The sequence below is a fragment of the Rhinopithecus roxellana genome, chromosome 1 (genome assembly GCF_007565055.1).
Source record: "Rhinopithecus roxellana isolate Shanxi Qingling chromosome 1, ASM756505v1, whole genome shotgun sequence".
NCBI lineage: Eukaryota > Metazoa > Chordata > Mammalia > Primates > Cercopithecidae > Rhinopithecus > Rhinopithecus roxellana.
The window spans coordinates 57,628,659-57,642,598 of NC_044549.1; the positions used below are offsets into that span (position 1 = coordinate 57,628,659).

The following is a 13,940-nucleotide window of genomic DNA, read 5'->3' on the forward strand; positions in this document are numbered from 1 at the left end:
CTCGCCCGGCTAGTTTTTTGTATTTTTTTTAGTAGAGTCGGGGTTTCACCAGGTTAGCCAGGATGGTCTCCATCTCCTGACCTCGTGATCCGCCCATCTCGGCCTCCCAAAGTGCTGGGATTACAGGCTTGAGCCACCGCGCCCAGCTGACTGTTTTTTTTTCTTTTGAGACAGGGTCTCCCCACTATCACCCAGGTTGGAGTGCAGTGTTGCAATCTCAGCTCACTGTAACCTCCACCTCACCCAGCTGAAAGGCCGCTTCTTTACTCCAATACTTCTGTCCTTCAGATTCTCTACAGCAATTACCACAATTTCAATCCTAAATGTAGATGTTGACAAAGCAAATTGTAACTGACTTAAAATTGAATTTTTATTATAAAATCACCTCCACTGTGGTAATCTAACACAGAATAATGCTAATATTTGAGATCTCACTTTACTTATGCTATTGTGGCTCATTTATGTCACATTATCCATAAATGTGGTGGTGGTGCATGCTTGTAGTCCCAGCTACTTGGGAGGCTGAGGTGGGAGGATCTCGAGCACAGGAGGCTGAGGCTGCAGTGAGCCAAGATCACGCCACTGCACTCCAGTCTAGGCAACAGAATGAGACCCTGTCTTCAAAAACAAAAAAAGTTCCAGGACCAGGTGTGGTGGCTCATGCCAGTAATTCCAGCACTTTGGTTTGGGAGGCCAAGGTGGGTAGATAGCTTTAGCTCAGGAGTTCAAGACCAGCCTGGGCAACATGGTGAAACCTCACTGTTACAAAAAACACAGAAATTAGCCAGGAATGGTGGCGCATACCTGTAATCCCAGCTACTCGGGAGGCTAAGGAAGGAGAATTGCTTGATCTGGGAGACAGAGACTGCAGTGAATCAAAACTGTGCCACTGCACTCCAGCCTGGGCAACAGAGTGAGATTCCGTGTCCAAAAAAAAAAAAAAAAAAAGAAATTGCCCACAGGCCCCACGCTCCTCCAAAAAACAAAACAAAAAAAAAAAGAACACCATTTCATACTAAGTGTTCTAGGTACAGATTTAAATGAAAATTTAATTTTTAATCACCTCAAAGTTAAATATCCAAATTCTACTTGAAAAAGTGGGCCAGGCACAGTGGTTCACGCCTGTGATCCCAGCACTTTGGGAGGCTGAGGTGGGCAGATCACAAGGTCAGGAGTTGGAGACCAGACTGACCAACATAGTGAAATCCTGGCTCTACTAAAATACAAAAATTAGCTGGGGGTGGTAGCGTGCGCCTGTAGTCCCAGCTACTCAGGAGGCTGAGGCAGGAGAACCGCTTGAACCCAGAAGGTGGAGGTTGCAGTGAGCTGAGATTGCACCACTGCACTCCAGCCTGGGCGACAGAGCAAGACTCCGTCTAAAAATAAAAAATTAAAAATAAATAAATAAATAAAAAGTGATCTTGTCCTGACAGTTTTTTTGTTTTTTGTTTTTTTTTTTTGAGACAGAGTCTTGCTCTGTTGCACAGGCTGGAGTGCAATGGCACAATCTCGGCTCACTGCAAGCTCCACCTCCCGGGTTCATACCATTCTCCTGCCTCAGCCTCCCAAGTAGCTGGGACGACAGGCACCCACCACCACGCCCGACTAATTTTTTGTATTTTTAGTAGAGATGGGGTTTCACCGTGTTAGCCAGGATGGTCTCGATCTCCTGACCTTGTGATCTACCCACCTCAGCCTCCCAAAGTGCTGGAATTACAGGCGTGAACCACCGCGCCCGGCCAACAGTATGTATTTCTTTAGTAACGTAACTGACAGTAACATTTTTATTTCCTTTGAAATTTAAATATTATCCCTACATCCCAGACAGAAATGGCATAATAGACATTATTTTTGGAGTTCAAGACCAACCTGGGCAACACTGCCAAATGCTGTCTCTACCAAAAAATCTTAAAAATTAGTGGGGCATGGTGGCACATGCTGGTAGTCCTAGCTGCTCAGGAAGTTGAGAGAGGAGGATTATTTGAGTCCAGGAGATTGCAGTGAGCCATGATCACGCCACTGCCCTCCAATGAGCCAGGTGACAGAGTGAGGCCCTGTCTCTAAAAAAAAATTTTGGCCGGGCGCGGTGGCTCAAGCCTATAATCCCAGCACTTTGGGAGGCCGAGACGGGCGGATCACGAGGTCAGAAGGTCGAGACCATCCTGGCTAACACGGTGAAACCCCGTCTCTATTAAAAAAAATACAAAAAACTAGCCGGGCGAGGTGGTGGGCGCCTGTAGTCCCAGCTACTCGGGAGGCTGAGGCAGGAGAATGGCGTAAACCCCGGAGGTGGAGCTTGCAGTGAGCTGAGATCCGGCCACTGCACTCCAGCCTGGCCGACAGAGCGAGACTCCGTCTCAAAAAAAAAAAAAAAAAAAAAAATTTTAAGTGTCAGGTACAGTGGCTCACGCCTGTAATCTCAGCACTTTAGGAGGTCAAAGCGGGAAGATCGCTTGAGCCCAGCAGTTCAAGACCAGCTTAGGCAATCTATTAAGATTCCTGTACTCACAACAAATTTAAAAAATTAGTCAGGTATGGTGGTACATGCCTGTGGTCGCAGCCACTTGGGAGGCTAAGAAAGGAGGATCACCTGAGCCCAGAAAGTCGGGGCTGCAGTTAGCTGTGATCGCCGCCACTGCACTCCAGCCTGGTGACAGCAACTTTGTCCCGCCCACCAAAAAAAAAAAAAAAATTCCTCCAGAGCCAAAGTCACATGTTCAGGGGACCTGACAACCATCCTGGGCTTGCTGACCACGCACAGAACACGTAAGTTTTAGTGAGTCTGATGACGTTTACTCCAGATATGATCACTAGCACTTAATGGTCATTCCTAACTACACCTCCGAAGAAAAACTACTTGGCACAAAACTAGAAATCAGCAATTTCGTTTCAAAATCCTACACTCTGTCTTTTCTAATACGGTGACCACAAGGCACATGTGGTTATTTAAATTTAATTATACTTAAAAATTAAGTAAAATTTAAAATTTAGTTTCTCAGGTGCATTAGCCTACAGGTCAAATGCTTAACAGCCACGTGTGGCTAACAGCTACCATGTTGAACAGCAAAGGTCTACAACATGTCGCTATGACAGAAAGTTCTATGGGACTGGGCAATGAACAGTACGAAGGCGAAGTCATCCAAGAACCCGGCTGCCCAAGCAGCTTCAGGCGGGGCGGCGACACAATTCCGGGACTGCACATCCCCTGAGGGGCCGCGGGCTCCGGGATATTCGCGCGGACGCGGAGCCCACGAACTGGGGATACCCTCCATAGGCGGGCGTTAAACCGCGCGGGCAGCGTTGCGAGAGCTCCCAAACATGACTCGAGTGGGGAGACCCGAGGCCGTGCGTTTCCCCGCCGCGCCAGAGAGGGAGGGCCTAGATGTGCCGGCGCTGGTTGGTCAGAAGCGGTGGCCTCTGACCTTTCCGCGAGCTGAGAAGACGGCGGGAGGAAAAAAGGCAGAGACAACGCTGGGCGCCCGGCCGTCCCTCCGCTGACGGCGGGTAATGCTCGGACAGCGAACCGGCGGCGGGGGGCGCCCGGGCCTCCCGGGCGACGGCGGAGGCGGAGTCCCGGCCCGGCCGGGGAGGCTGGCGGAGAGGCCCCCCCACAAGCTGCCCGCCAAGGTAAACAAGGCCGCGACGTGCGCTGCGCACTTACCGGGAGCTGCGGCCTTGCGGCCGCTGAGCCCGGACGAGCCAGACCGGGTCAGGTCGGGCCAGAGGGACCGGACTGGGGAGAAGCCGCGGCAGAGGCGGCGGGCCGACGCCGGTCAAGCCCGTGCTGCTTCCTCCAGAAGAGTCGTCCCCGCAGCTCCGGAAGTGCTTGGCGCCGTTGCGTCACTTCCGGATCGGGGTCGACCCACGGTCGCTCAGGTCGCGACTGGCTCCTGGTTAGAGGGCCTCTTTAGCGCCGCCTCCTTGCAATTTAGCGCTCTGACCCATAGTCTGACTAGGGTACTGCAGGTGCCGACCGCGTCTGGAGCCACCATTCGCCTACTAGCGTCTCCCGTTGAGATGTTTTTAACCAACGCGTTTCTCACCGCCTTGTCATTTCACTGTGTACTCCGGAATCGGGCACGGAGAAGACATCCTGGCGTCGGTGGAGTGTCTAAAGAACCATTGTTTCCCGGCCGCTATCTGGTCTGAGGGGAGCTGGGCCGGGAATTTCTGCCTACACCCCGAGGCGGTCGCCGGATGGCCCCAGAGCCGCAACCACACCACGCTTTCGCTTCCCCCGCCGCGGCCTCGTTCGCCGCCCAGTTCGACTTACCGTCACCGTGCAAGATTGCATCTTAACTGCCTTGCTTCCAGTTTCTTTTCACAGTATAGGAGTTGTCATCATGACTTCCAGGTACCTTCTGGGACCGGTTGTCAAATGCTGTGGCTAGAGACAGAGGGTCACTCAGATTGTTGCTGCACCACAGTGGAAATGCCAATGTGAAGCCGCTGATGTTAGGAAGGCTCCAGGGTGTGCAATTCCATAGACAACAAATCAAATCATTTCCAACCATACTGGAGTCGCGTATATACGCATTCAAGACACCTGTGCTGGCCGGTCGCTGTGGCTCATGCCTGCATTCCCTGCACTTTGGGAAGCCAAGGCGGGAGGATCGCTTGAGCCCAAGAATTTGATGTAGTGAGACCCCTACTTCTTTCTACAAAAAAAAAAAAAAAACCAAACACCTAAAAATTAGTTGGGCGAGGTGGCACACGCCTGTGCGTCCCAGCTACTCAGGGGGCTGAGGTGATACAGGATTGCTTGAGCCGAGGAGATCGAGGCTACAGTGCGCCGAGATCGCACAACTGCAATCCAGCATCGATGATAGTAGACCCTGTCTCAAAACAATAACAAACCATACATTGTAGAAAGCCATTAAAAATCATGCCGGGTGGCCGGGCGCAGTGGCTCACACCTGTAATCCCAGCACTTTGGGAGGCCGAAGAGGGCAGATCACGAGGTCAGGAGTTCGAGACTAGCCACACCAGCATGGTGAAACCTCGGCTTTACTAAAAATACAAAAAATTAGCTGGGCATGGTGGCAGACGCCTGTAGTCCCAGCTACTCGGGAGGCTGAGGCAGGAGAATTGCTTGAACCCGGCAGGCGGAGGTTGCAGTGAGCCGAGATCGCGCCCTGCACTCCAACCCGGGCGACAGAGTTTAAGACTCCGTCTCAAAAAAAAAAAAAAAAAAAAAAAAAAAATGCCGGGTGGACTGCTCTGCCTATGGAGTAGCAATTCCTTTTTTTTTTTTTTTTTTTTGAGGCGGAGTCTTGCTATAGTCGCCCAGGCTGGAGTGCAGTGAAAGAGCCGCTATCTCAGCTCACTGCAACCTCCGCCTCCCGGGTTCAAGTGATTTTCCTGCCTCAGTCTGCCAAGTAGCTGGGACTACAGGCGCGCACCACCGCGCCCAGCTAATTTTTTTTTTTTTTTTTTTTTTTTTTGAGACCAAGTCTCGCTCTCTCGCTCAGGCTGGAGTGCAGTGGCGCGATCTCGGCTCACTGCAAGCTCCGCCTCCCGGATTCACGCCATTCTCCTGCCTCAGCCTCCTGAGTAGCTGGGACTACTGGCGCCCGCCACTACGCCCGGCTAATTTTTTTGTGTATTTTTAGTAGAGACGGGGTTTCACCGTGTTTACCCGGATGGTAATTTTTGTATATTTAGTAGAGACAGGGTTTTACCATGTTGACCAGGGTGGTCTGGATCTCTTGACCTCGTGATCCGCCCTCCTCGGCCTCCCAAAGTGCTGGGATTACAGGCGTGAGCCACCGCTCCTGGCCTCCTTTGTTTATTTACTTCTTTAATAAACTTTAAAATAAATCATACTGGGTGGCGGGGTATGGTGGCTCAAACCTGTAATCCCAGCACTTTGGGAAGCCAAGGTGAGAGGATCGCCTGAGCCCAGGAGTTGGAGACCAGCTTGGGAAACATAGATTCCATGTGTACAAAAAAAAAAAAAAAAAAGAATGTTTTGGCCGGGCGTGGTGGCCCACGCCTGTAATCCCAGCACTTTGGGAGGCCGAGGCAGGTGGATCACTTGAGCCTGGGAGTTGGAGACCAGCCTGGGCAACATGGTGAAACCCCATCTCTACAAAAAATACAAGTTAGCTGGATGTGCTTATATACCTACTTAGGAGGCTGAGGTGGGAGGATCACTTAAGACCCAGGAGGTAGAAGCTGCAGTGAGCAAGAGATCGGGCCACTGCACTCGAGCCTGGGGGACACAGCCTGAACCTGTCTTCAAAAAAAAGGAAAAAAAAAATGCTGCACCTATTGACAAGGAAAGGTATTTGGCATATACTCAAGTGATAAGAATAGGATAGGGGCCAGGCATGGTGGCTCACACCTGTAATCCCAACACTTTGGGAGGCGGAGGTGGGCGGATCACCTGAGGTCAAGAGTTGCAGACCAGCCTGACAACATGGCAAAACCCTGTCTCTACCAAAAAATACAAAAATTAGCCGGGCATGGTAGTACATGCCTGTCATTCCAACTACTCGGGAGGCTGGGGCAGGAACAATCACTGGAACCCGGAAGGTGGAGGTTACAGCGAGCCAAGATGGCACCACTGCACTCCAGTCTGGGCAACAGAGTAGCTCCATCTCAAAAAAGAAAAAATAATGGCGTGAACCCGGGAGGCGGAGCTTGCAGTGAGCCGAGATCGCACCACTGCACTCCAGCCTGGGGGACAGAGCGAGACTCTGTCTCAAAAAAAAAAAAAAAAAAAAAAAAAAAAAGGCCGGGCGCTGTGGCTCAAGCCTGTAATCCCAGCACTTTGGGAGGCCGAGACAGGCGGATCACGAGGTCAGATCGAGACCATCCTGGCTAACACGGTGAAACCCCGTCTCTACTAAAAAATACAAAAAACTAGCTGGGCGAGGTGGCGGGTGCCTGTAGTCCCAGCTACTCGGGAGGCTGAGGCAGGAGAATGGCGTAAACTCGGGAGGCGGAGCTTGCAGTGAGCTGAGATCCGGCCACTGCACTCCAGCCCGGGCGACAGAGCGAGACTCCGTCTCAGGAAAAATAAATAAATAAATAAAATAAAATATGAATACGTATAAAATATACAAAGTCTCTCATGGTTTATTTGGGACAGGAATCCAGACAAGCCACAGTGGGAATGGTTTATCTCAGCTCCACAGCTGAGAGAGCCTCAGCAAGAAGACTCAAAGACTGAGGAGTGGAATCATAGGCAAAGTTGTTTACTTACACTTTTGGTGAGTGATGTCAGCTGGGGGCCTAGCTGGGGCTGTCAGCCAGAACATACACATGCATGATCTCTCCATGTGGCCTGTGCTTCCTGGTAACGTGGTGGCTGGGTTTGAAGGACAAAGGTCTTTTTTTTCTTTTCTTTTGGAGACAGAGTCTCACTCTATCGCCCAGGCTGGAATGCAGCCGCACGATCTCAACTCACTGCAACCTCCTGGGTTCAAGTGATTCTTGTGCCTCAGCCTCCATAGTAGCTGAGATGACAGGATGACAGGCACGCACAGCCATGTTCAGCTATTCTTTCTATTTTTTTTCTTTGAGATGGAGTTTTGCTCTTGTTGCCCAGGCTAGAGTGCAATGGTGTGATCTTGGCTCACCACAACCTCCGCCTCCCAGATTCAAGCGATTCTCCTACCTGAGCCTCTCGAGTAGCTTGGATTATAGGCATATGCCACCATGCCTGGCTAATTTTGTGTTTTTAGTAGAGACGAGGTTTCTCCATGTTGGCCAGGCTGGTCTTGAACTCCTGACCTCAAGCGATCCGCCCGCCTGGGCCTCCCGAAGTGCTAGGATTACAGATGTGAGCCACTGCTCCCAGCCAATTTTTGTATTTTTAGCAGAAATGGGGTTTCACCACCAGGCGCGATGGCTCACACCTGTAATCCCAGCACTTTGGGAGGCTGAGGCAGGAAGATCGCCTGAGGTCGGAAGTTCGAAACCAGCCTGCCCAACATGGTGAAACCCTGTCTCTACTAAAAAACACAAAAATTAGCCGGACTTGGTGGTGGGCACCTGTAATCCCAGCTACTCAGGAGGCTGAGGCAGGAGAATTGCTTGAACCTGGGAGGTGGAGGTTGCAGTGAGCCGAGATCATGCCACTCATGCCACTGCACTCCAGCCTGGGCGACAGAGCAAGATGCCATCTCAAAAAAAAAAAAAAAAAGAAATACAAAAAAACTAGCCGGGCGAGGTGGCGGGCGCCTGTAGTCCCAGCTACTAGGGAGGCTGAGGCAGGAGAATGGCGTAAACCCGGGAGGCGGAGCTTGCAGTGAGCTGAGATCCCGCCACTGCACTCCAGCCTGGGCAACAGAGCCAGACTCCGTCTCAAAAAAAAAAAAAATACACAATTAGCCGGGCATGGTGGCACATGCTTGTAATCCCAGCTACTTGGGAGGCTGAAGCAGGAGAATTGCTTGAACCTGGGAGGCAGAGGTTGCAGTGAGCCAAGATGGCACCATTGCACTCCAACCTAGGCAACAAGAGCTAAACTCTGTCTCAAAAAAAAAAATTTTTTTTAAAGCACAAAACATGTCATTTTTCTTTTCAACATCCTCTAAAACTTTCTATCACAGGCTTTGGCCTTACGGACCAACAAAGGGTAGTCTAGAGCCAGACAGCTAGAATTAGAATCCCTTGACCGGGTACGGTGACTCATGCCTGTAATTCCAGCACTTCAGGAGGCTGAGGTGGGAGGATTGCTTGAGTCCAGGAGTTCGAGACCACCCTGGGCAACAAAGGGATACCCTGTCTCAAAAATAATTAATTAATCAAAATTGAGGCTTGGGGGAGTGGGTCATTCCTGTAATTCCAGCACTTTGGGACACCAAGACAGGAGGATCACTTGAGCTCAGGAGTTCAAGACTAGCCTTGGCAACATAGGGAAACCCCATCTCTACAAAAAATATAAAAATTAACCTCAGCCGGGATGGTGGCTTATGCCTGTAATCCCAGCACCTTGGGAGGACAAGGTGGGTGGCTCACCTGAAGTCAGGAGTTTGAGTCAAGCCTGGCCAACATGGTGAAACCCTGTCTCTACTAAAAATACAAAAATTAGCCAGGCGTGGTGGCAGGTACTTGTAATCCCACCTACTCAGGAGGCTGAGGCAGGAGAATCGCTTGAACCTGGGAGGCAGAGGTTGCAGTGAGCCGAGATCATGCCACTGCACTCCAGCCTGGGTGACAACAGCAATACTCCATCTCAAAAAAAAAAAAAAAAAAAAAAAAAAAAAATTAACCAAGCATTGTGGTGCACACCTGTAGTCCCAGCTACTAGGGAGGCTGAGATGGGAGAATGGCTTCAGCTCAGGAAGTGGAGGTTTCAGTGAGCTGAGATTGTGCCACCGCACTCCAGCTAGGTGACAGAGCAAGACCCTGTCTCAAAAAAATAAAATTAAAATAATGCTTTAAAGAGAATCCCAACTCCACATCTTCCTATCCATGTGACCTTGGGCAGGGAACCTTACCTCTCTGTGACTTAGTTTGCTCATTTGTGAAATTAGGAAAATAATAGCAGCCTCTATTGAGTGAAAAAAGCAAACTAGTATTTACAATATAGCCTTTTATCAATGAAAACAGTTTGTGTAAGTGTGTGTATGTGTATAGATGTATATATAAATATGTATGTTAACTCATTGAAAGGGCCCTGAAAGATATGTACAAAATGCTAATACTTTATGTATTGATTTATTTAATTTTTTTCTGAGGCCTAGCCTAGGAGACAAGGGTAGGTGACAGAGCAAGACCCTGTCTCAAAAGACCCTAGGTGACGCTCTGTCACCTAGGCTGGAGTGCAGTGGCGCTATCTTGGCTCACTGCAAACTCTGCCTCCTAGGTTAAAGCGATACTGCCTCAGCCGGGCACAGTGGCTCACGCCTGTAATTCCAGCACTTTGGGAGGTTGAGGCGGGAAGATCACCTGAGGTCAGGAGTTTAAGATCAGCCTGGCCAACATGGTGAAATCACATCTTTACCAAAACATACAAAAATTAGCCAGGTATGGTGGCACGCGCCTGGAATCCTGGTTACCTGGGAGGCTGTAACAGGAGAATCACTTGAACCTGGGAGGCAGAGGTTGCAGTGAGCCAAGATCCTACTCCTGCACTCCAGCCTGGGTGAAAGAGTGAGACTCTATCTCTGTCTCAAAAAAAAAAAAGCAATCCTGCCTCAGCCTTCCAAGTAGCTGGAACTACAGTGGCGTGCCACCCTGCCTGGCTAATTTTTATATTTTTGGAAGAGATGGGGTTTTGCCACGTTTCCCAGGCTCGTCTCAAACTTCTAGGCTCAAGCAATCCTCCTGCTTTGGTCTCCCAAAGTGCTGGGATAACTCACTGCACCAGTCAAAATGCTAATACTTTATATTCCTATTTTTTTCAAATTGGGTTCTTTAATCTACCCAGAATATGTGTTTGGTAGGAGATGGGATTTAGATTTATTTTTTCTAATTTGATAATTTTTTTTTTTCTTTTGAGATGGAGTTTTGCTCTTATCACCCAGGCTGGAGTGCAATGGCACGATCCTGGCTCACTGCAACCTCTGCCTCCCAGGTTCAAGCAATTCTCCTGCCTCAGACTCCCAAGTAGCTGGGATTACAAGTGTGCGCCAACATGCCTGACTAATTTTCGTATTTTTAGTAGACACAGGATTTACCCATGTTGGCCAGGCTGGTCTTAAACTCCTGACCTCAGATGATCTACCAGCCTCCACCCCCCAAAGTGCTGGGATGGGATTACATGCATGAGCCATCACGCCAGGCCTAATTTGATTATTTTTAATTCCAACACCACGTATTAAATAGGTCATTTTTTTTTTTTTTTTTAAATAGAGTCTCACTCTGTTTCCCAGGCTAGAGTGCAGTGGTGCTATCTTGGCTCACTGCAATCTCTGCCTGTTGGGTTTAAGCCATTCTCCTGCCTCAGCCTCCCAAGTAGGTGGGACTACCAGCACATGCCACCACACCCAGCTAATTTTTGTTTTTTTGTTTAGTTTTGTTTTGTTGAGATGGAGTCTTGCTTTGTCGTCAGGCTGGAGTGCAGTGGCGCAATCTCAGCTCACTGCAACCTCTGCCTCCCGGATTCAAGTGAGTCCCCTGCCTCAGCCTCCCAAGTAGCCTGGATTACAGGCACGCACCACCACACACGGCTAATTTTTTGTATTTTAGTAGAGACGGGGTTTCACCATGTTGGCCAAGGTAGTCTTGATCTCCTGACCTCATGATCTGCCCACCTCAGCCTCCCAAACTGCTGGGATTACAGACGTGAGCCACTGTGACTTGCCTAATTTTTGTATTTTTAGTAGACGGTGTTTTATTATGTTGGCCAGGCTGGTCTTGAACTCCTGACCTCAGGTGACCCACCCACCTCGGCCTCCCAAAGTGCAGGGATTACAGGCATGAGCTACTGCACCTGACCTTTTTTTTGAGACGGAGTCACACTCTGTCACCCAGGCTGGAGTGGTGTTGTGGCTCGATCTCACCTCACTGCAATCTCTGCCCCTCGCGCTCAAGGGATTCTCATGCCCCAGCCTCCCAAGTCGCTGGGATTACAGGCACATGACATCATGCCTGGCTAATTTTTGTATTTTTAGTAGAGACAGGGATTCACCATGTTGGCCAGGCTTGTCTCAAACTCCTGACCTCAAGTGATTTCCCGCCTTGGCCTCCCAAAGTGCTGGGATTACAGGTGTGAGCCATCATGCCTGGCCTGAATAGGTCATTCTTTATTCACTCTTTAGAAACACCTTTATCATCATCTAAATTCCCTTGTATACATAGGTTTGTTATCTGGGCTCTTCGTTCTGTTTTGAAGGTCTGTTTGCCTAATCCCGGTTCAATACTACAACGTTTTTTTTTTCTTTTTTGAGATGGAGTCTCGCTCGTCGCCCAGGCTGGAGTGCAGTGGTGTGATCTCAGCTCACTGCAACCTCTGCCTCCCGGGTTCACGCCATTCTCCTACCTCAGCCTCCCAAGTAGCTGGGACTACAGACGCCTGCCACCACGCCCGGCTAATTTTTTTGTATTTTTAGTAGAGATGGGGTTTCATTGTGTTAGCCAGGATGGTCTCCATCTCCTGACCTCGTGATCCACCTGCCTCAGCCTCCCAAAGTGCTGGGGGATTACAGGCGTGAGCCACCGTGCCTGGCCACTACAATGGTTTTTTTTTTTTTTTTTTTTTGAGGCAGAGTCTCACTCTGTCGCCGGGGCTGGAGTGCAGTGGCCGGATCTCAGCTCACTGCAAGCTCCGCCTCCCGGGTTTACGCCATTCTCCTGCCTCAGCCTCCCGAGTAGCTGGGACTACAGGCGCCCGCCACTTCGCCCGGCTAGTTTTTGTATTTTTAGTAGAGACGGGGTTTCACCGTGTTAGCCAGGATGGTCTCGATCTCCTGACCTCGTGATCCGCCCGTCTCGGCCTCCCAAAGTGCTGGGATTACAGGCTTGAGCCACCGCGCCCGGCCTTTTTTTTTTTTTTTTTGAGACGGAGTCTTGCTCTGTCGCCCAGGCGGGAGTGCAGTGGCCGGATCTCAGCTCACTGCAAGCTCCGCCTCCCGGGTTTATGCCATTCTCCTGCCTCAGCCTCCCGAGCAGCTGGGACTACAGGCGCCCGCCACCTCGCCTGGCTAGTTTTTTGTATTTTTTAGTAGAGACGGGGTTTCACCATGTTAGCCAGGATGGTCTCGATCTCCTGACCTCGTGATCCACCCGTCTCGGCCTCCCAAAGTGCTGGGATTACAGGCTTGAGCCACCGCGCCGGGCCACTACAATGTTTTAATTGCAGCTTCATGGTTTCTGTTTTTAAAAATTTTTGTATTTTATTTTTTGTTTTATTTATTTATTTATTTTATTTTTGAGATGGAATCTTACTCTGTCACTCAGGCTGAAGTGCAGTGGCGAGAACTCAGCTCACTGCACACCTCCACCACCTGGGTTCAAGCAATTCTCCTGTCTCAGCCTCCCGAGTAGCTGGGACTACAGGAGCCCATCACCATGCCAGGCTAATTTTTATATTTTTAGTAGAGACAGTGTTTCACCATGTTGGCCAGGCTGGCCTCAAACACCTGACCTCAAGTGATCCGCCTGCCTCGGCCTCCCAGTGTTGGAATTACAGGCATGAGCCACTGTGCCCGGCCAATTATTTATTTATTTATTGAGATGCAGTCTCGCTCTGTCACCCAGGCTGGAGTGCTCTGGCGTGATCTCGGCTCTCTGAAACCTCTGCCTCCCTAGTTCAAGCAATTCTCCTACCTCAGTCTCCCGAGTAGCTGGGACTACAGGCGGGTGCTACCATGCCCCTATGTATTTTTAGTAGAGATGGGGTTTCACCATGTTGCCAGGCTGGTCTTGAACTCCTTACCTCAGGTGATCCACCTGCCTTGGACTCCTAAAGTGTTGGGATTACAGGCGTGAGCCACTGCAACTGGCCGGTTTCTTTTTTCTATGTGGTAGAACAAGATGCCTTGGTTGATTTTTTTTCCTTCAATCAGCTTTCTCAGGTTGAAGCCCTAATTGGTCTTTTTCAAAAATTTCTGGCTGGGCGCGGTGGCTCACGCCTGTAATCCCAGCATTTTGGGAGGCTGTAGGCGGGCCGATTACGAGGTGAGGGGATCAAGACCATCCTGGCTAACACAGTGATACCACATCTCTACTTAAAAAAAAAAAAAAAAAATTAGCTGGGCATGGTGGCTGGCGCCTGTAGTCCTAGCTACTTGGGAGACTGAGGCAGGAGAATGGTGTGAACCCGGGAGGCGGAGCTTGCAGTGAGCCGAGATCGTGCCACTGCACTCCAGCCTGGGTGACAGAGTGAGACCCCGTCTCAAAAAAAAAAAAAAAAAAAAAAACCTTAGATTCAGTTTGATTTTTTTTTTTTTTTTTTTTTTTTTGTATTTTGTTTTGTCAATGGAGTCTCACTCTGTTACCCAGGATGGAGTGCAGTGGCACAATCACGACTCACTACAACCTCA

The 13,940-nt window shown here is 49.9% G+C and overlaps 2 protein-coding genes across 7 annotated transcripts in view; one reads left to right on the plus strand and one right to left on the minus strand.

The window, feature by feature from the left end:
• Nucleotides 1-3,818, minus strand: part of ARIH2 (ariadne RBR E3 ubiquitin protein ligase 2) — a 69,247-nt gene extending 65,429 nt beyond the window's left edge. For 3 of the 6 annotated variants that reach the window (XM_030914404.1, XM_010370185.2, XM_010370191.2), the window contains exon 1: nt 3,662-3,818. The gene's annotated coding sequence lies outside the window, so the exon portion shown is untranslated. The remainder of the gene's footprint in view (nt 1-3,661) is intronic. The other 3 variants (XM_030914315.1, XM_010370177.2, XM_010370189.2) reach the window with 1 other exon arrangement.
• Nucleotides 3,413-4,638, plus strand: LOC104667975 (ariadne RBR E3 ubiquitin protein ligase 2 opposite strand). The gene is given in 3 exon segments (XM_010370580.2): nt 3,413-4,061; nt 4,063-4,114; nt 4,116-4,638. Coding segments are annotated over 3 exon segments (882 nt in total). The 5' UTR covers nt 3,413-3,507; the 3' UTR covers nt 4,392-4,638.
• Nucleotides 4,639-13,940: the final 9,302 nt, after the last annotated feature.